Source organism: Oncorhynchus mykiss, chromosome 2, assembly GCF_013265735.2.
Source record: "Oncorhynchus mykiss isolate Arlee chromosome 2, USDA_OmykA_1.1, whole genome shotgun sequence".
Classification (NCBI taxonomy): Eukaryota; Metazoa; Chordata; class Actinopteri; order Salmoniformes; family Salmonidae; genus Oncorhynchus; species Oncorhynchus mykiss.
The window spans coordinates 86,656,493-86,678,229 of NC_048566.1; the positions used below are offsets into that span (position 1 = coordinate 86,656,493).

At 43.0% G+C, this 21,737-nt stretch overlaps 1 protein-coding gene across 7 annotated transcripts; it reads right to left on the reverse strand.

Moving 5' to 3' along the window:
* Nucleotides 1-1,521: 1,521 nt before the first annotated feature.
* LOC110498617 (cyclic nucleotide-gated cation channel beta-1) lies at nt 1,522-19,758 on the reverse strand. Of its 7 annotated transcripts, XM_036957942.1 has the most exons (23): nt 19,517-19,731; nt 16,523-16,772; nt 13,796-13,829; nt 12,768-13,466; nt 11,627-11,804; nt 11,415-11,432; nt 10,879-10,911; nt 10,083-10,178; nt 9,589-9,743; nt 7,651-7,818; nt 6,967-7,175; nt 6,752-6,802; nt 6,295-6,381; nt 5,950-6,014; nt 3,983-4,105; nt 3,752-3,893; nt 3,387-3,546; nt 3,188-3,285; nt 3,002-3,085; nt 2,716-2,834; nt 2,456-2,602; nt 2,193-2,370; nt 1,522-2,091 (listed from the first exon to the last, which is right to left on the reverse strand). In XM_036957942.1, exons 4-23 carry the CDS (start codon nt 13,006-13,008, stop codon nt 1,867-1,869), a joined length of 2,577 nt encoding a protein of 858 aa, XP_036813837.1. In that variant the 5' UTR covers nt 13,009-13,466; nt 13,796-13,829; nt 16,523-16,772; nt 19,517-19,731; the 3' UTR covers nt 1,522-1,866. The 7 variants fall into 7 exon arrangements, with proteins under 7 accessions (XP_036813837.1, XP_036813847.1, XP_036813842.1 ...); XM_036957952.1 differs by having other exon boundaries at nt 12,768-13,829; nt 19,659-19,758; XM_036957947.1 differs by lacking the exon at nt 13,796-13,829.
* Nucleotides 19,759-21,737: the final 1,979 nt, after the last annotated feature.

The following is a 21,737-nucleotide window of genomic DNA, read 5'->3' on the forward strand; positions in this document are numbered from 1 at the left end:
GACAGCTTTTGTCACCTACACTATATACACACAAAGAAGGTAATCAACAACCAACATAACAATATTCACATACAAGCTACACATTGTCTGGCAGTTTCGGTAGCTGGTTTATAGACCCTATGTATTCCATTGGTGAATTTAGGATCTATACAATTGTTACACCTTGCATTGCTTCCTGAAAAACTACATTCAGGGGTTTAAGTATTTTCCTATTTACAACATTTTGAAAACAGCATTTGGTTAACAGTATGATTAAAAAGTATATACAACCAATAAGAAAACCTCTAACTTAAAAACATGTACAGTTCATGTATAAATTGTGGACATGAGTCGTCTACTGATCTGTCAAGTTAGTATTTTTTTTAAATAAACAGTCATTTTAAACATACGTGTTATTTTAAACATACCCATCAGTGTCAAAAGCTGTTGTAACTGTCATTTGTTCAGCTAAATTCAAAATGATTTTGTAAGGTATAGCTGCCGACTAAAAGTAAATCTTTGATTGTCTGGCATGGTGAACTCATGATTGACAGTTTACCAGTCTTGATTAAATTATTAGCTGCACTTCTACCTTTCTGCATACAAAACAATATGTACATTGACATATAAGCTGACCGTTATAAAAATTGTACTCATTTCAACATTTTCAGATGAAAAATATATACATCATTGACCCATTCACCCCAGAAACACTATCAAGGGCCATGAAAAATAAGGCAATAATAACATTCCATTGAACAAAACTATAAATAACTGGTCATCTTTACAAAACGTAAACATTTCAAAATCTTTCCTCAGATTCCAACATTTTTATAGTATTTCCCATTCACACCCCCCGCTCACTGAATGAATACATTTTAAAAAAGGAATAAAATTAACAAAAACTAGGGTTTAGAAGGCATTTGTTTTTCCGAAAACAGACAGAACAGAAGACTTGGAGAGGACCTCCCCCACACACACAGCTGTACCCTGGGTGACCACCTTGTCATACCCCTGATGAGATGATGTCTGTGTCAATTATTGCTGATTGGTACATTTACCTCTGGGATTGTAAACACAAACATATACTGCAATATCAAAGACATCAGTTTAGCACCCGTTTCTCCATCCCTGTGGAATGAGGTCGCCTAGGCCCTATACACTGAGTATACAAAACAACATTAAGAACACCTGCTCTTTGCATTACATAAACTGACCAGGTGAATCCAGGTGAAAGCTATGATCCCTTATTAAATCCACTTCAATCAGTGTAGATGAAGAGGAGGGCAACAGGTTAACGGATTTTTAAGCCTTGAGACAATTGAGACATGGATTGTGTATGTGTGCCTTTCAGATTGTGAATCGGCAAGACAACATATTTAAGTGCCTTTGAACAGGGTCTGGTAGTAGGTGCTGGGCGCACCGGTTTGTGTCAAGAACTGCAACACTGGGTTTCACACTCAACAGTTTCCCGTGTGTATCAAGAATCGTCCACCACCCAAAAGACATCCAGCCAACTTGACACAACTGTGGGAAGCATTGGAGTCAACAGTGGCCAGTATCCCTGTGGAATGCTTTCGACACCTTGTAGAGTCCATGCCATGAAAAATTGAGTCTGTTCTGAGGGTGAAAGGGGGCGGTTGAACTCAATATTAGGAAGGTGTTCCAAATTTGGTAAACTCAGTGTACTGAGTATCAAAGGGTTAGCTAAAATAAGAGTCTATGGGTATAAAGGAACAGAAACTGAGTCTGTGACTCTTGAGACATAATTGGATGATCTTTAGGAACCATGGCTCTTCTCTCTCTGGTCTCCCTCTCTGCAGTAGAGTACAGAGGGACAAAAAAGTGCATCCCTTTCTCCACATGAAGACAGCTTTCGGAGACAACTCATGCCTTTCTCTTTTCTTTCTTCTTCCCACTCTCTGCTGCAACTTCTCCCTCCACATGGCCCTGCTCCTTGGAGAGTGTCTCATCTCCGTGACAATGGGAGACGGGGCAGAGCAGCGTGGAGCTGTCTAAGGTTGGTGACGTGGCGTCAGCCTTGCGCTCTGGGTCCAGACTGGAGACTGGAGAGACTGGGGACAAGGGAGGCAGGGAGGAGGACATGGAGGGCTGTGGGGAAACTGGGAGGTTAGCTCATTCAGAGCATACAAGTGTGTGTGTAGATAATGTGGGTGTTTAAACTTTTTTTTTTTTTACAGCAAATGCCATACCTGTAGAGAAACGCTGGATTTGTTGATCTTCTCCTTAATCTTGGAGAGGGTCCCTTTGAGCCCTGTTTTCTGATGCGCCACATCCAGAGCAGCTTTGAATAGCTTGGGCGTGACTGTTCGAGGAGGGATCACCTGGGCCGGCTCCTTCTGAGGCTTCTTATCTTTCGTGAGCATCTTCCTGATTCCGGAAACAACAAACAATCACAAATTCTTATACACGAAAAATGGTGAACTGAATAGTAGTCTTTATTCCCCTGTCTAACCTGGCCTTCTTGCGGAGCAGCTTCTGGGACTCGGGGTAATGCACTAGAATCTCATTGAGGTCCTTCTTGTCCAGGATGAACAGGTTGGCGAAGCCATGAGCCACCACGTTTGCTGTTCTCCTGTTCCCTCCACCAACTGCTAGCAAGCTTTCAACCCAAAGAGAAGAAATCCAACTAGAAAAAGTACATTTCCTGAAGAAAATGTGTGTGCTTGCTTCAGTGAAGCAAAGAGCATACGTCAGACCTGACATCATGCTCACCTGATTTCCCCAAACACTGATCCCGCCCTCAGTGTGACAAACACAGTCTTCCCATCTGGCCCGCCCACCACCTGCACCTCTCCGGCTTTGATGATGTACATTTCCCGCCCAACTTCACCCTGAAACACAGAGCGACAGTCAGACATCTCCTGCTCTTAACAGTTTACCTTACACAAAGAAGACGCAGAGTGCATACAAACTACACATTAAATACATTCAAACAGAGACGCGGACACGCGCATGCACGCGGACACAAACAAGCTAGATAGGTGGCTTTAACCTTTACCTTTTTGCAGACATAGTCCCCTGGGAGGTAAACAACAGACCTCAGTCTCTTCAGCATGTCAAAGATCATCTGTCTATCGCAACCCTGAGAGGGAGAAGTAGGGCTGAGTGAGAACTACAGAGAGATAGAGCTCGTCAAATCTTCTGTGTTCTGAGACAGCCTGAAGAGGCCCTAAGACTTACGCACCTGGAAGAGAGACACTTTACTGACAATGTCATAGTTGACATCCACAGCGATGTCCAGCCTCATCTTGTCTGGGAGCTGAACCAGAAGCTCCTGTTCATCTGTATAGAGACAGACACAAATAGAGAGTAAACACAACGCAACACAAGGCAATGCAGCACAATGCAACAAAACAACACAGCACAAAGTAACATGTGCCTACCCAGCATGCCCTGGGACTGCCAGGTGTAGTTGTACCAGGTTTTAACCCGGTTCTGCACGTCTTTAGGGATACGGTAGGAGGCCATGTATTTGACAGTGTTGTCCATGCATGCTCTGTAGTACGTCTGTCCTGCTGTGGCTGCACCAACCACATCTCTCATCTGAAAGATACGGTCATTGGCCAATCAGGAGTTGACACTAATCACAACAGCCAACACTATAATTAGCTTATAATAGAACAGATGTTCAGATAATGATTCAGAGCTAGATAACAAGTCTTATCAATCAACAAATCTAGATATTTCATCCTTAAACACATGATCATATTTGACATTATACACAGCTATTGGGAATGTGGTAACCAACCTGTCCAATCATGATGGAAAAGGCAAACACTCCAACAAAGTAGTTTATGAGCTGAAAGATGATTTCAAAGAGCGTTGTGGGGTCTGGCAGTCCACCAATGGTGATCAGGGTCTTCACAGCAAAGTAGTAGCAGCGGATGTAACTGAAAAACATGATTGCAGGGACAATTCAATGATAGTGTGAAGGTATGATTATGATGAATATACGTTTATTGAAGGTGAATCCTCACACCTGTTGCCCTGTCCGTCATAGACCCACTGCGTGGAGCCCAGACCTTCATACGCAGAGCCCCAGTAGTACAGACAGGCATTACAGTGCAGGCAGTACAGCAGGTAGGTGGTGGTCCGGATCACTCTGATCAAACCAGACAGAAGGAGAGAGAGAGTGGCTTTTACATACTGAGCTGCCCCTCATGTCCCTAAGAAAGACCAGGGCCTGAGTCTCAGAATAGGAGTGCTTATCTAGGATCAGGTCCCCCTGCCCATATACAGTGCCTTGCGAAAGTATTCGGCCCCCTTGAACTTTGTGACCTTTTGCCACATTTCAGGCTTCAAACATAAAGATATAAAACTGTCTTTTTTTGTGGAGAATCAACAACAAGTGGGACACAATCATGAAGTGGAACAACATTTATTGGATATTTCAAACTTTTTTAACAAATCAAAAACTGAAAAATTGGGCGTACAAAATTATTCAGCCCCCTTAAGTTAATACTTTGTAGCGCCATCTTTTGCTGCGATTACAGCTGTAAGTCGCTTGGGGTATGTCTCTATCAGTTTTGCACATCGAGAGACTGAATTTTTTTCCCATTCCTCCTTGCAAAACAGTTCGAGCTCAGTGAGGTTGGATGGAGAGCATTTGTGAACAGCAGTTTTCAGTTCTTTACACAGATTCTCGATTGGATTCAGGTCTGGACTTTGACTTGGCCATTCTAACACCTGGATATGTTTATTTTTGAACCATTCCATTGTAGATTTTGCTTTATGTTCTGGATCATTGTCTTGTTGGAAGACAAATCTCCATCCCAGTCTCAGGTCTTTTGCAGACTCCATCAGGTTTTCTTCCAGAATGGTCCTGTATTTGGCTCCATCCATCTTCCCATCAATTTTAACCATCTTCCCTGTCCCTGCTTAAGAAAAGCAGGCCCAAACCATGATGCTGCCACCACCATGTTTGACAGTGGGTATGGTGTGTTCAGGGTGATGAGCTGTGTTGCTTTTACGCCAAACATAATATTTTGCATTGTTGCCAAAAAGTTCAATTTTGGTTTCATCTGACCAGAGCACCTTCTTCCACATGTTTGGTGTGTCTCCCAGGTGGCTTGTGGCAAACTTTAACCGACACTTTTTATGGATATCTTTAAGAAATGGCTTTCTTCTTGCCACTCTTCCATAAAGGCCAGATTTGTGCAATATACGACTGATTGTTGTCCTACGGACAGAGTCTCCCACCTCAGCTGTAGAGCTCTGCAGTTCATCCAGAGTGATCATGGGCCTCTTAGCTGCATCTCTGATCAGTCTTCTCCTTGTATGAGCTGAAAGTTTAGAGGGACGGCCAGGTCTTGGTAGATTTGCAGTGGTCTGATACTCCTTCCATTTCAATATTATCGCTTGCACAGTGCTCCTTGGGATGTTTAAAACTTGGGAAATCTTTTTGTATCCAAATCCGGCTTTAAACTTCTTCACAACAGTATCTCGGACCTGCCTGGTGTGTTCCTTGTTCTTCATGATGCTCTCTGCGCTTTTAACGGACCTCTGAGACTATCACAGTGCAGGTGCATTTATACGGAGACTTGATTACACACAGGTGGATTGTATTTATCATCATTAGTCATTTAGGTCAACATTGGATCATTCAGAGATCCTCACTGAACTTCGGGAGAGAGTTTGCTGCACTGAAAGTAAAGGGGCTGAATAATTTTGCACGCCCAATTTTTCAGTTTTTGATTTGTTAAAAAAGTTTGAAATTTCCAATAAATGTCGTTCCACTTCATGATTGTGTCCCACTTGTTGTTGATTCTTCACAAAAAAATACAGTTTTATATCTTTATGTTTGAAGCCTGAAATGTGGCAAAAGGTCGCAAAGTTCAAGGGGGCCGAATACTTTCGCAAGGCACTGTAATCCTATTAATTGTGACCTGAGCATGATGATGCAGATAAAATACTGTGCTAAAAATGTAACAAGTTGATTGTGCTCACCTGTAAACGTAGGCTTTGGTAAGGATGCCCTCAAGACGGTCGTTGAACTCAAAGAAAGACATTATCTGGAGAATGGAGGAAAGATTACATTTTAATTGCTGTCTGACTAACAGTCTGAATAACATGATGGTAGGTTTCACAGTAGCCATCAATTGTCCGATTAACAAATCATCCTTATTAGTGAACTTATTTCATTTCAAACGTTCTAGTATAGGCTACTTATTGTAATGAACGATATCGGCAAAATGCCTGCGATAAGTGATCAGTGCCGATAACTTTTGGTTAACCTCAGCTCTATATCACAGTCAACCCAGGTAGACCACACAGGTGGCAGGTAAGCTTTACCTTTAGTAGTCGTGGGAAGCGGAGGAGTGGGTTGATCCCAGTTTTAAAATAGAACAACTCCAGTGGAACAAGACTGATGACATCCATCTGTAACCCAGAGAAACACAGTCAGAGACATGGTCTGTAAATAAACTGACTTCATCACATGGCTAAAAAACATCTTTCTCAAAGCTATTCAGTAGTAAGTAGCGTGGGGCAGTTTCTGTAGCGTGAGGCAGCTTAATGTACAAGTACACATCCTGGGCAGGATGCTAGTCTATCACAGGGCCTTACCCCAAAACTATCTCCTTAATGCTGAGTGCCAAGCAGAGACTCATCAGGTCCCATATTTACAGTCTTTGGCTCAGCCAGGGATTGAACTCACAACCTTCCAATCTCAGGGCATACATTCTAACTAGAAGGCCACGGAGTAGTCATTCAGTAGTGAACACTGCAAAATTTTCAAGTGAAATCTTACCTTGAACCGGAAGGTTTTCATGTAATTCACTCTCATGTCCTTTTTGTCAAACTGCAATGAGAACAAACAAAAAACACATACATCAATGATTTTGACACGTGTATTTCTGTGTGTGTATCTGGAAAATCCATTTGAGATGTAACCCCTCGTCTGGCAACATGGTCTCATTAGAATGCCAAAATAGGGACATTTCACAATTGTAGTCGCAATCTCACCACTATGTCTCCACTGCGGACAAACTGCAGGCGGGGCTGGAAGACCAGGATGTCCAGGATGTAGATGAGGTCACACAGATAGTCAGTGAGTAGAAACAGGTAGATGTTACTGGGGGTCTGGTAGGGGAAGGCCCAGCGCACCGGGATAAGCCACATGTTCCAGTTCCACGCCAAGGTGACGAAAAACAGCCACAGCACATAGACCAGATCTAGAGAGAGAGATGCATCATCCCCATAAAGCAAAAGAAAGAGCAGGTATGACAAAGATCAACAAATTAGGTCACTAACGTAGCCAAACTAACGTTCAGATCAAAGCAGGAGGTTGTGACTAGTTACCACAGCCACAAAGTCATAATTATGGCTAAACCCCACCTATTTCTACAATTTCTCTTCTTAAAATCTGATTTTAAACCTAACCTTAACCACACTGCTAACCTTGTCTATTCTTAACCTTAAATTAAGACCAAAAAGCAAATGTCTGTTTTCAGGAATTGTTACAATGTAGCCAATTTTGACTGTGGGTGTGGTAACTAGTGACAACCATCAGGAGATGACAAAATTGGAGTAGAAAAAGTAATAGAGAAGGAGGAGGGATTAACACAAGAATAGGAGGAGGAAAGCAGGGGGAAGAGAGGAGGGTTAAAGGAGGAGGAGATAGTGAATGGTTGGCGGAGGGGAGCTCACTGGTGAAGGGGTCGATGCTAGCGGGGAAGCGGTAGTGCAGCAGAGCTCTGATCCAGCGAGGAGGCATCACCTTGCAGCATAATCTAGGCTTGGGTTGCTGCTCCTCTATCTCCTCCTCCTTCGGCTCCTCTGGAGGCGCAGGAGGTGGTGTTGGAGCTCTCGCAGGGGCTGCAGGTGAAAGAGCAGAGGAGAGTCACGGGTCAGAGGTGAAAGGTCGGGTTGTGCTGATGCAGCTCACCTGTATGTGAGCGGACGGTCCGAGTTTTGATATGTTTGGCTGTGGGTTTGCACCTGGAAATAAAAGGTACTGTAACCCTTCACTTGAAAAAGAAAAAGGAGGGCCTCACTCTAGGAGCTCAGATGCAATAATTTTATAACCAAAATTTTGAGAGCCAAGCTGTTTTCAGTGTACAATGACAAACACTGCGGGTCACTAGTTTATATATACTGAACAAAAATATAAACGCAACATGTAAAGTGTTGGTCCCATGTTTCATGAGCTGAAATAAAATATGTTCCATACGCACAAAAAGCTTATTTCTCTCAAATTTTGGGCACAAATTTGTTTACATCCCTGTTAGTGGGCATTTCTCCTTTGTCAAGATAATCCATCCACCTGACAGGTGTGGCATATCAAGAAGCTGATTAAACAGCATGATCATTACACAGGTACACCTTGTGGTGGGGACAATAAAAGGCAGTTTTGTCACAACACAATGCCACAAATGCCTCAAGTTAAGGGAACGTGCAATTGGCATGCTGACTGCAGGAATGTCCACTAGAGTTGTTGCCAGATAAATTAACATTAAATTATCTACCATAAGCCGCCTCCAATGTCGTTTTAGAGAGTTTGACCGTACGTCCAACCAGTCTCACAACCGCAGATCACGCGCAGCCACGCCAGCCAAGGACCTTCACTTCCGGCTTCTTCACCTGCAGGATTGTCTGTGACCAGCCACACGGATAGCTGATGAAACTGATGAGTATTTCTGTCTGTAATAAAGCCCTTTCGTGGAGAAAAACAAATTCTGATTGGCTGGGCCTGGTTCCCCAGTGGGTGGGCCTATGCCCTTCCGGGCCCACCCATGGCTGCACCCCTTCTCAGTCATGTGAAATCCATAGATTAGGGCCTAAATAATTTATTTTACTTATTTCCTTATGTGAACTGTAACTCATTCAAATTGTTGTATGTTGTGTTTATATTTTTGTTCAGTATAGTTTGAAAGGAACACACACAGGTGTCTGTAATCATGGCTGGCTGTTGCTTGATTTCATTGGTTGATTTAGAAATATAAATAGAACATATAAAAAAGCATGAATGGTTAACATAAGATTATAGATATAATTTGGCTACATATGCCTACAAACATTATTTACAATGGATAGCAAAAACACAAATCACAAGAATGGCTTCAGATCAAAGTCTACGCCGAGACCGAAGGGAGCAAGGGTCTCTCGTTTTAACAATAAATTCTCAAGGTCACCCCCTCTTCTAGGAAGGGTGACGTATTAGATGCCGAAATAGCGACGGGACAAAATATAGAGTGGTTAGCTTCCAAAAAGTGGTCCGGAACTGGGTATGTCAAGTTCTTGCACCTAACTGTAACCCTTCACAACAGGTGTCTTTCTTAGTTATGGAACAAATGAGGTTGCTTCGTAATTCAAGACAACCGATACAATTCAGTCCCTTGTGTATCTACTGTGTTGCATTCTAACAGTGTGCAGATTACTGCTGCCTGTAAGGTTTTTAAGAAAATTTAACTACAAGTATTGGGAGTATTAGTATTTCTTCTTTTTTTTGCTCCCTTGTTGCTAGCATTGTCAAAATCAGGCCCATTGTCTGTAAGCCATGTGTGTTTGTAACTGTATTTGTGGCATGTGTACATTGGACATTGAGCACATGACCAGACCTGAGTGTAACTGTTATGTGTTACCCACAGGCAGTTGGACTGTCATCATCAGAGTGATCTGGATCTATGAGTTTCTCTTTGGCCCTTTCTGTCCTCTCCTTAAACATCTTGACCAGCTCCTGTAGGCGCTCGTTCACCATGTAGCTGGCCTGGCTAGCGGAAGACGCAGGGCGCTCCTTTAGCCTTCAAACACAAAACATCCATAGGTAATTAACACACACACACACCAAACAGTTTCCCTGAAACCACACATCAATGTTATTTTGAAGTGAATATAACAACACTTGTGTTGGTGTGAATAAAAGCACAGTGAAAATGGAAAATGTCTCCCGTACACACATTTTTATCTCTGCACCTTTATTGTGCCTGAATTTCAGTCAATATGACCTTTCTCAAGACATTCACTGATAGTATGAGAAAGGCTATTCTGAGCACATTGTCGATACCCAACGACTAACACATTTTGTGCAGTAGACATATGTAGCTAGCTAACAGTTGTGATGTGGAGGTATCCGTATTCACCCATCGTCTCCACTGAGGATGCTGGACTGGCTAGGCCATGCCCTCACTGCGATCTCCATCTCCTCTTCATCCTCACTCTGAGAGTACAACTTCTTTCTGTGGAGGGGAGGCAGGGAATTACACTGTAGCAGTGCCTGATACACAGACAGATGGAAAAACTAAGGCTGCTATCATTTGGAACCTGCTTTGTTATTAGAGTGCTCCCTGCAGTCTTGGCCTTACCACGGAGCATTACAGTTTACACAGGAAGGGAATGGCAGTATAGGGAATACAGTATGTGGAACATGGTGAAATTATGTTGTCTGAACATTCAACACAAATCTCATGTACACTGAATGAGGCCCTGAACAATCTTGAGCATCAGCTTTTTCAAGCAGTATACATTTTTACAGAGAACCACACAGGTTAGGAAGGGGTGAAGGAGTGAGGATGCAGTAAGGGTGATGTAACGATGTACGCTGAGAGTCGGGAAGCAAATTCAGGGAGTGAATGCATTTAATTAATAAATGAACAAAACAAGAAACACAAACAGCGCACCGACATGAAACAGCAACAATGACGACTGGGGAAGAAACCAAAGGGAGTGACATATAAAGGACAGGTAAATCAAGAAGGTGATGGAGTCCAGGTGAGTGTCATTATGCGTGTAAACGCTGGTGACAGGTGTGCGCCGTGACGAGCAGCCTGGTCACCTAGAGGCCAGAGAGGGAGCACACATGACAGGTGCATTTCTGATGATGGGATGAATGTTGATGGTTGGATGGATCCTTGGTGTGACAATGATTACACATCTTACATATTGGTCCAGATATTCTTGGGTTTCTTCTCACTAGGTCAGTCCATGGTTCCATCAACAGGGGCAGGGAAGTATGTGTGTGTGTGTGAGAAACAGAATGAGATGGGAGAGATAAAAAATCACAATGACAACAATCACTAACAGCATTCATACAATTAGTCACAGACGGAACACACAACCAGATGACAGGTTGAAGATAGTGCAAGATACTCTTGTTGTACTTACTTATCCATTTATTGCACTTACTATTGACATGACTCGCAGCGGTATCAGACTACAGGACACATAACAACAGAAAACAGCACAAGATAGAACAGCACAGCAACACAACACAATAAAACAGAGCAGAACAAAAGACTACAAACATAGATGAACATGCTACTGAGAGACAGACAGTAGATGGACAAGTAAAGGGACACTAAACACCGTCTAAAGAGGTTGGGAGTGTGGGGGGGGCTTTCAATCAACAAAATAAAATAGAAATACAGTCTATAAACTAAGATGCACTGTATTTTATAGACGTTCTCCATTCTTACTCTTTTTCAGCAACTTTACTGTTGACCAAAGCAATATAGAAGGAAAAAAGAAAACACCAATTTAGAGGATATCAGAGGTTGGGAAATAAATTGCAGTAGTAATAGTAGTATTAAGAAACAGCAGTCATGTGCTTTATTTATATATATATATATTTATATATTTGGACAATATCTTTATGTGGAGGCAATTTCATTTGGGAGTATGCGCTCACCTCTGACGGCTGGTTTTGGACACTCCGGGTACGGTCAGGGTCTTGAAGTTGGGGTCCTGTAGGGTAAGGATTTGGGGAATGTGATGGCAGTGGTGCTCCCCTCTGCCCCCTCCTCCCTCTCCGCCGGAATCCACATCCTCCACACTGACAGCTGGGTGCACACTGAGCCTGGAGCTCACTGGGGAAGCAACAGGAACACATTGAGTGACTCAACTGTTCTCCAGTGGAACACAGCTAGTAATAAGGCATATGTACTGTGGTACTCTACACATATATACTAGAGCAGTGGTATTCAATGTTGGGGAGTTGACCCCTAGTGAACTGCAGTGGAGTTGACAAAACCTTTAAAAATATTGTTTTTTTTAGAGGGGTGGACAACAAAAATACAGATTATTGTATGGGTTATTTTGATAAGAGATAAAAATGCAATGAATTTAAGGTTATTTGTTGACGTAAAAATCCAAATTTACAGATTTTAAGGCTGTGACCTTAGATTTGCTATGGGGTGGGGTCGCGAGAAATTATTGGGGGAAAAATGGAGTCCCCATTGAAAAAGTTTGAATACCACTGTACTAGACGCTCTAAGTGTCAACACAAAATAGGACACTACAAGTGTCAAATACTCTGGGCGGCAGGTAGCCAAACGGTTAAGAGCGTTGGGCCAGTAACCGCTGGTTCAAATCCCCAAGCTGACTAGGTGAAAAATCTGTTGATGTACCCTTGAGCAAGGCACTTAACCCTAATTGCTCTGGATAAGAGGGTCTGCAAAATGACAAATGTACTCTCTCTTCAATTTTTGTCAGTGCTTCAAGTGCCACTTGAAGGCTTGCCTATCACAAAACAGACAGCTGAAACTATTATATAACAAACAAACATACAGAGAACAAACAGACCATTTAAAGCAAGAGCTTCCTGGAACCACAGGATCCTAAGCTTCTAGGTTTTTCTGAGAAACATGCTACAGTACATACAAAACAGACATGTCACAGACAGAAACAACAACAAAGAACAACTGACTGCAACACAAGCCCAGCAAAATACAGCACAGCATCATAGCAAAGTATCACAGCACAGGACAGCAACACAGCACAGCATTGAACAGAGCAGAGCAGGATGTCTGTGTGGGCTGCTGCTGAATCACCTGAGGGTAGAGCGGACGTGGGGTCGTCCTCGATGTGGAAGGTGGGGTTGAAAAGCCCTGACAGGTGCCTGGACAGGCTAATGGGTGGCAGGCGGGGGTAGGAGGGCACGTTGGGCAGCTCTAGGGTACTGTTGGGGGAGGACGGTGAGGGGCTGTGAGTCGGAGGGTGGTGTTGGAGAGGGACCTGGCGGACCAGGCGGTCCAACTCCAGGTCCCGGTTTTGCTGCTGCTGCTTAGGCATCCTGGGGCTTAAGGCTGTTCAGGCGGTTCTGCACGTTGGTGTAGGACTATCCCACTCGCTGAGGTAAGTTGTGTATCTGGCTGGGAAGATTGGCCAGGGTTTGGGGTAAGCTGGATAACTGCTGGAGTAGGTTGGTGGGTAGACCAGGTAACTGCTGAGGTATTTAAACTTGGAGCTGGTGGGGCAGTTGGGACATCTGTTGGGGCAGTTGGGAGACACGCTGGGACATTTGGGTGAATGGCCGAGAGTACTGGAAGAACTCTTGGGAGAGTTCTGGGGGGAGAGAGGGCATTAGCTGGGTGACCTGGGAAGTGAACTGGGAGAGGTTGGTGGGGAGCTGGGGCATGGGGGGAAGTTTAGGAGTGGTGATGTTGTACTCTTTCAGCAGGTTATTGAAGCTGTTGAGGCAGGCAGGCGCGTGAGGAATACGCATGAGACAGCTCTTTACTGCATCGCAGCTGGCAGGGGAGGAGAGCACAGCACCGTCAGTCAGGCAGCACAAGACAACACTCATCCAAATGAACACTCTGACGTGAGCTTCTTCAGTCACATTGTCTGTCATCAGATAGCACTGTGCGAGAGCATGAATGCACGCACCCAAGCAAAATGCAGGCACACACATGTTGTGGTCACTGCATTCTCCGAAGAGAAAAGATTGGCCAGGTCCATCATGGGACTTGCAAACCAAGTTACAAACCAAGATAGAAGATATGCATTAAAATGTGATTACAATATTCTCCTTTCAAACATAAAAACTGTTGTATTATAATGAGCAAATACTTAATACCACAGTCGCCCTCCTCTACAGTCTTCCACTCCTCCTGCAGAGCCATAGAAGCAGCAGAGGAACAGGAACAGCCATGAGTGACAGAACAACAGCAGGGAATAGCATTTAGTGACAGGTAGTTACCACAGCTGCACAAGCCTCAAGAGAGACAGCTAAATGTTGAGTCTTCCCATATGGAAAAGATATAGAAGAACCTAACACAATTGTTATATGTTCTACCTGGAACTTGTAAGTAATACATTTGGCAGCAAATACAAATAGAACATTCATAGAATATTCTTGTAATATCTGACTTACAGTTGAAGTCGGAAGTTTACATACAACTTAGCCAAATAAATTTAAACTCAGTTTTTCACAATTCCTGACATTTAATCCTAGTAAAAATGCCCTGTCTTATGTCAGTTAGGATCACCACTTTATTTTAAGAATGTGAAATGTCAGAATAGGAGATAGTTATTTATTTCAGCCTTTATTTCTTTCATCACATTCCCAGTGTGTCAGAAGTTTACATACACTCAATTAGTATTTGGTAGCATTGCCTTTAAATTGTTTAACTTGGGTCAAATGTTTTGGGTAGCATTCCACAAGCTTCCCACAATAATTCCTCCTGACAGAGCTGGTGTAACTGAGTCGGGTTTGTAGGCCTCCTTGCTTGCACACGCTTTTCAGTTCTGCCCACAAATTGTCTATGGGATTGAGGTCAGGGCTTTGTGATGGCCACTCCATTACCTTGACTTTGTTGTCCTTAAGCCATTTTGCCACAAATTTGGAAGTATGCTTGGGGTCATTGTCCATTTGGAAAACCCATTTGCGACCAAGCTTTAACTTCCTGACTGATGTCTTTAGATGTTGCTTCAATATATAAACAGAATTTTCTATTCTTATGATGCCATCTATTTTGTGAAGTGCACCAGTCCCTCCTACCGCAAAGCACCCCCAAACATGATGCTGCCACCCCCGTGCTTCACGGTTGGGATGGTGTTCTTCAGCTTGCAAGCCTTTCCCATTTTTCCTCCAAACATAACGATGGTCATTCTGGTCAAACAGTTCTATTTCTGTTTCATCAGACCAGAGGACATTTCTCCAAAAAGTACAATCTTTGTCCCCATGTGCAGTTGCAAACCGTAGTCTGGCTTTTTTATGGCGGTTTTGGAGCAGTTCTGTTCTGGGATTGATTTGCACTTTACGTACCGAAGTACGTTCATCTTTAGGAGACAGAACGCCTCTCCTTCCTGAGCGGTATGACGGCTGTGCGGTCCCATGGAGTTTATACTTGCGTACTATTGTTTGTACAGATGAACGTGGTACCTTGGAAATTTCTCCCAAGGATGAACCAGGCTTGTGGAGGTCTACAATTGTTTTTCTGATGTCTTGGCTGATTTCTTTTGATTTTCCCATGATGTCAAGCAAAGAGGCACTGAGTTTGAAGGTAGGCCTTGAAATATATCCACAGGTACAACTCTAATTGACTCAAATTATGGCAATTAGCCTACCAGAAGCTTCTAAAGCCATTACATAATTTTCTGGAATTTCCCAAGCTGTTTAAAGGCAGTCAACTTAGTGTATGTAAACATCTTACCCAATGGATTTGTGATAGAGTGAATTATAAGTGAAATAATCTGTCTGTAAACAATTGTTGGAAAAATGACTTGTGTCATGCACAAAGTAGATGTCCTAACCGTCTTGCCAAAACTATAGTTTGTTAACAAGAAATTTGTGAAGTGGTTGAAAAACGAGTTTTAATGATTCCAAACTAAGTGTATGTAAACTTCTGACTTATGTGGGTGGGTAACATTTAGAAATAACAGAAATGTTACATGTACTATATAAAAACTGTGAAGGGGGAGATTTTCCCACCTTGGGGATTCGAACCAGCAACCTTTCAGTTACTGGCCCAATGCTCTTAACCGCTAGGCTACCTGCCGCCCCCAAAACATACAAGAGACATGTAAGCTAAGCCTTCTAAGGTCTCATATACATGAGACATACACATTTCAAAGCACTTGCATATAACTGTCTAACGCCATTAACGCACGCAAAGTCACACTTATTGAACAAAGAAGCAAAGTCTGCCGCGAGGAGCAGGAAGGGGGAAAGCAGAAAGAGGAGAAGAGGTGGAAGTGGGGAGGACAGGAGGAGGAGGAGAGGGAGGACAGGAGGAAGACTGGAGAAGGAAGAATAATATATTTTTGATAGAAGCAGTGACTCTATTTAGGTATTAAGTTGAGATCGCTCAACAATCATTCTCACGATAGCACATTGGTAGTAACCAGTGACAAATATCAAAGATAAGCTGGGCTTGGTTAAAATCCTGGATAGTTGACCAAAGGCATAGCTGTAGATACAGTATATCAACTGTCCAGTAGGAGCCCAGCATTAATATGGTATTTTTCTTATGGTAATTGTCATGTTTTTGTTATATAATAGTCATAGATGACTCATACTCATGTATTTTGTCACATATGTCATACAATGTCCATGTAGGAAAGTGGCCACTCATGTATTTGATTGTGTTTGTCATACAAAGCCAAACATACACCATTTCAATGTACAAATCATTATTTGTATCTTACCTGATTCTTACTAGATTTTTGTACAAATAATCTACTTCTGCCATACAAGATTATTATTTTAACTTCATGATTCTTTTCATTATTTTTATGACGAAAACCACGGCTTTGACATTACCTTGGTAGTGGTGTTAGAAAGCAGAGGACTGCAACAAACCTGTGGTTGTTGGGTCACCGGTTCAGGTGCTACTTTGGCATCCTGGGCCTTTGGTTTAGGTTCAGGCTCTACTGTCTTGAATCGCTCTGGCTCTGGGCTTGAACGAGGGGATGGAGAGGCCCTCTGGGGCTCTGGCTCCTCCTGGGGTTCTGGTTCAATGTCGGGTGATGCAGCCTCTCTGGGCTCTGTCTGAGGGGTACTCTCTGCTGCCTCCACTGGGTCCTCCTCAGCAGGACACACCTGGCACCTACTGTATAGTACAGGTGCAGTTAGGGGCCACATCAAAGAAATGTGCATACAGTGATATGAACAAATAAAAATGAACACAGCATGGGGAAAAAAAGTGATTCGATAGCATCATGGTTGCCCCATTATTACAGTGAAAACGGATTTCTTGTAGCCCAACCAAGTCAAAAGATCTGACCTATATATTTCCTACAGAACATTTTTTATCTTCCTATAGCGGATTGCCGGGTTGTCATTAGTTACCACAACCACAAAATAAAAATGGTCTATATCATAAAAATTCATGAAAACAAAAATTAGCTTTTTGGTCTTCATTGAAAGATGCCCTTAGCAGAAATCGCTCCGGCATTTCCTGGTCGCTGAAATTATAATAGTTTGCCTAATTTCAGTTTATATGACAAAACAAGCAAGTATGTGTAGAGAATCATTGTACCATCTAAACCATTGTAAAATATATTGTCCATAATCAAAAATATTGTACTTTCAGCTGTTTGAAGCTGGTATACAAAACCGAAAGGGAAGGACGCAAAAACGGAACTTAAGCATGGGAAGCATTATGTGGCGTACAGCAGGTCAGCCACCAGGGGGAGACTCGTTGAGAACTGATGGCAGACAAGAGTACACATCACGAGGTGATGGTTCCATCTGCTGGACGTGCCAGGTCTCGACGGATCTCCGGACAGGACTAATTGGGGCTGATTGGGGATTGTTGAGTAATCAAGGGCTGATTCCTCACCAGCTATACAAGTCCCATAAAGCTGCCAGAAGGGCAGCACACAGGGGAGAGACTGGGGGAGGAAAGGACTGACGTATAGTTGGGGACGGTACCAGAGGTAACAGGAGGGAGTTTAGTTTTAATCCCCACAGGACACAGCAAGACCCGGAGCACCAAGGATGGTATCCCGGAGAGGGTCTCTTGGAGACTATTTCTTTTAGATTATTATTTTAATAAACACCTTTGAAATGAGCTAATCCTACTCTGTCCGTGTCTGATCTGTGTAAACGTTTTGACCCAACCCCCTGGTCTGCCACAATAGAAATAACTTTGATTTTCTTTCAGTGAGAATGACATATCTATAACTCACATTTTTATGTGAATTTGGTCGAGTCACCCAAAAAGTTACATATTGCAGCTTTAAGGTTAGGCGTAAGGTTAACAGTGTGGTTAAAGTTAGGTTAAAATCCGATTTTTAAGAAAATAAATGGGCAAGGTTTAGTCATTTGAGACTGTGGTAACTAGTGACGAACGGATCGCCATGTGGGTTGTTCTAAAACTACTCAGTCATGTTAACTCATTGGCTAGCTAGCTAACAGCCTGTTAACTTTACCAGTATATCCAAACATTTGGGGCATAGAAATTAGATCAATACTCATAGCAATGTATGATGCTGCGTTCACATCCTAGTCGGAACTAAGAAACTCAGACATTTCAGACTTGCTAACTGGTTGTAGTTATAGAGTACCACATTATGAGTCATAATACCCATATAACCTAGCGGTTAAACAGGGAAGTGGTTCCAATCGTTTTCCACCATTTTTCCCATAGGGGATTTTAGAAACACTTAAAATAAGAGCTGTGTACAGTAGGCTTACCCTGGCATGACGTTGTGATAACCGTGTAAATCTCTCTAGGACAACGTGACTTTCAATATATTCGCCTGTATTTACCCCCCAAAAATGAATCTGGGTGTAAATGGAGCTGAATATATTGATAAAAGTCACCTTAGCCAAGAGAGATTTACATGGTTATCAAAACATCACACCAGGTTCAGCCTACACGAAACACAGCCCTTATTTAATCCCCTATGACGAAAATGAATGGTGGAAAAACTATTGGAACCATTTCCGTTTGACTGCTGGGTTTTATGGATATTATGACGCCTCCACTGTGGGGCTCTATACAAATGCTGATTTTAACCAGTTAGCAAGTCAGACATTTCCGAGTTCCTAGTTCTGACTAGGATGTGAACACGGCATGAATGACAGATCTCTTGCATGTTGTCATCGCAATACTTTTTAAAGAGACAGTGTACAGTGTAATGCTGTGTAGTATGATTCAATTTTAGTCCTGTATTGACGCTTTGCCTGTTTGATGATTCGTCAGAGGGCATAGTGGGATTTCTTATAAACTTCCGGGTTAGAGTTCCGCTCCTTCAAAGCGGCAGCACTACCCTTTAGTTGAGTGCGGATGCTGCCTGTAATCCATTAGTTCTAGTTGTGATATGTACGTATAGTCACTGTGGGGACGACGTCATCGATGCACTTATTGATGAAGCCAGTGACTGATGTGGTGTAGTCCTTAATCAATTAACAACAAAAAATGAAATCGTATTTTCAGATCCTCCTACATTTCATGTGGTGCTCCTAACTTTTTAAAGTTGGGAGCACCAGTGCTTCCAATGAATTTTTTAAATTGTGAACAATGGTCACAGCAAAATGTTGATCCCAATGCCTCGCCCTATAACCGCCTGACACTACTGCATAGGTAGAACAACATGTCACTTGCCAATCTTACTAATACCGTGCATTATCTAATCAACCTAACTACCAGTTTAGTAGCCAATCAAGAAAATTCAATAGAAGAAATAAGTGTAAAGTTAAACATAAACAAAATATTTTTCAGACATTTAGTTTGTTGCCAGTAAACAGTTAGCAGCGAGTGTATTCAAAGTGTTACATCTGATAGACTACGCATGGTCAAAAACAATTCGCTTGCAATACGGACAAGGCAGGCTTGAGGCTACTCACTTGAACACTCAAGAGATTTCGAGTGCATTCGGTAATAGTTTACCTCCCAAGACTCATCTTTGCGACATTAACGAATCTGTTGTCAAGTCAACGAACGTTTTTCTGTGTTTTAAAGTGTTGAAATAGAGAGAGAATCGTCTACCTCTCAATGGATTCGCTCGAGCCCAAACCTTAACCACCCTTCACCCGCGTCGAAGCGAAAAACAGGAAACCCGCTCAGTTACTACGCAACCGTCGAGAGGGGACCAGCGGTTGCCAGGGGAAGCGATGTCGTGATTATGATTACATCAAATGTTTTGATTAGATGTGTATTTTGTCACATGCACAGGTTCGTTGATGAAGTTGCAGTGTACAGTGAAATACTTAAGCTCCGAGCTCCAACAGTGGTGTGAATGAAACAATAAAACAACTATGATAATATATACATATTTACAACTGTGACAATGATACATATAAATGTCCATTAGGGTGTAGGCAGGGTAATTGTACGTTGAGGAGGAGGGAGAAACATTTAAATGTCCATGGAGGAGCAGCAGGAAGAGGTGGGTGCCTGGGGGGTTAGGAGTAGTGGTGGCTATTCAGAAGGATGTCTGTTGGGGAGGGGGCAGGCCACATTTCTTCAGCCTCCTGTGGTTAAAGAGTCACTGTCTTGCCTTCTTCACATCTGTGTCCTTGTGATTTAACCATTTCAGCTCCTCGGAAATGTGTACGCCAAGGAACTTGACGTTTTTGACCATCTCTACATCGGCCATGTTGATGAGGATGGGGGCGTGCCCAGCCTGATTCCTCCTGAAGTCCACAATCAGCTCCTTTGTTTTGCTGACTTTGAGGGAGAGGTTGTTTACCTGACACCACAACGTTAGCATTCCTACCTCATCCCTGTAGGCTGTCTCATTGTTTTTGTTAATCAAATCAAATGTTATTTGTCACATGCTCCAAATACTTACCTACAAGCCCTTAACCAACAATGCAGTTCAAGAAATCAAGTTAAGAAAATATTTACCTAATGAACTCAAGTAAAAAATGAATAAATAAATAACACAATAAAATAACAATACCGAGGCTATATACAGGAGGCACCGGTACTGAGTCAATGTACAGGTTAGTCAAGGTAATTTGTACATGTAGGCAGGGGGAAATGGACTATGCATTGATAATAAACAGCGAGTCACAGCAGTTTAAAAACAAAGGGGGGGTTATCAATGTAAATAGTCCGGGTGACCTGCGATCAGGCCTACCATTTTTGTGTCATCAGCAAACTTAATGATGGTGTTGGAGTCGTGCTTGGCCACGCAGTGAACAGGAGTACAGGTGGTCTGCTTAAAACATGTAGGTATTAAAGACTTGGTAATCCGTCTGGCCCCGCAGCCTTGTGAATGTTGACCTGTTTAAAGGTCTTGCTCACATCGGCTATCGAGAGCGTGTGTCACTTATACTCCCTCTCCGGCGTTTATCTCATCTGGTAGGCCTGTGTCACTGGGCAGCTCGCGGCTGGTTTTCCCTCCGTCGTCCGTAATAGTTTGCAAGCCCTGCCACATCTGGCGAGCGTCAGAGCCGGTGGAGGAGGATTCAATCTTAGTCCTGTATTGACGCTTTGCCTGTTTGATGGTTCGTCGGAAGGCATAGCGGGAATGCTTATAAGCGTCCAGATTAGTGTCCCGCTCCTTGAAAGTGGCAACTCTAGCCTTTAGCTCGGTGCAGATGTTGCCTGTAATCCATGGCTTCTGGATGGGATATGTACGTACGGCCAGTGTGGGGACGATGTCGTTGATGCACTTATTAATGAAGCCGGTGACTGAGGTGGTATACTCCTCAATGCAATTGGATGAATACCTGAACATATTCCAATCTGTGCTAACAAAACAGTCCTGTACCGTAGCATCCGCGTCATATGACCACTTCCGTATTGAGCAAGTCACTGGTACTTCCTGCTTAAGTTTTTTCTTGTAAGCAGGAATCAGGAGGATATAATTATGGTCAGATTTGCCAAATGGATGGTGAGGGAGAGCTTTGTATGCGTCTCTGTGTGGCTGCACATGTGACATGCTGGTAGAATTGAGGTAAAACGGATTTAAGTTTGCCTGCATTAAAGTCCTCTGCCACTAGGAGTGCTGCTTCTGGATGAGCATTTTCTTGTTTGCTTATGGCCTTATACAGCTCATTGAGTGCAGTGTTAGTGCAGGCATCGGTTTGTGGTGTTAAATGGACGGCTACAAAAACT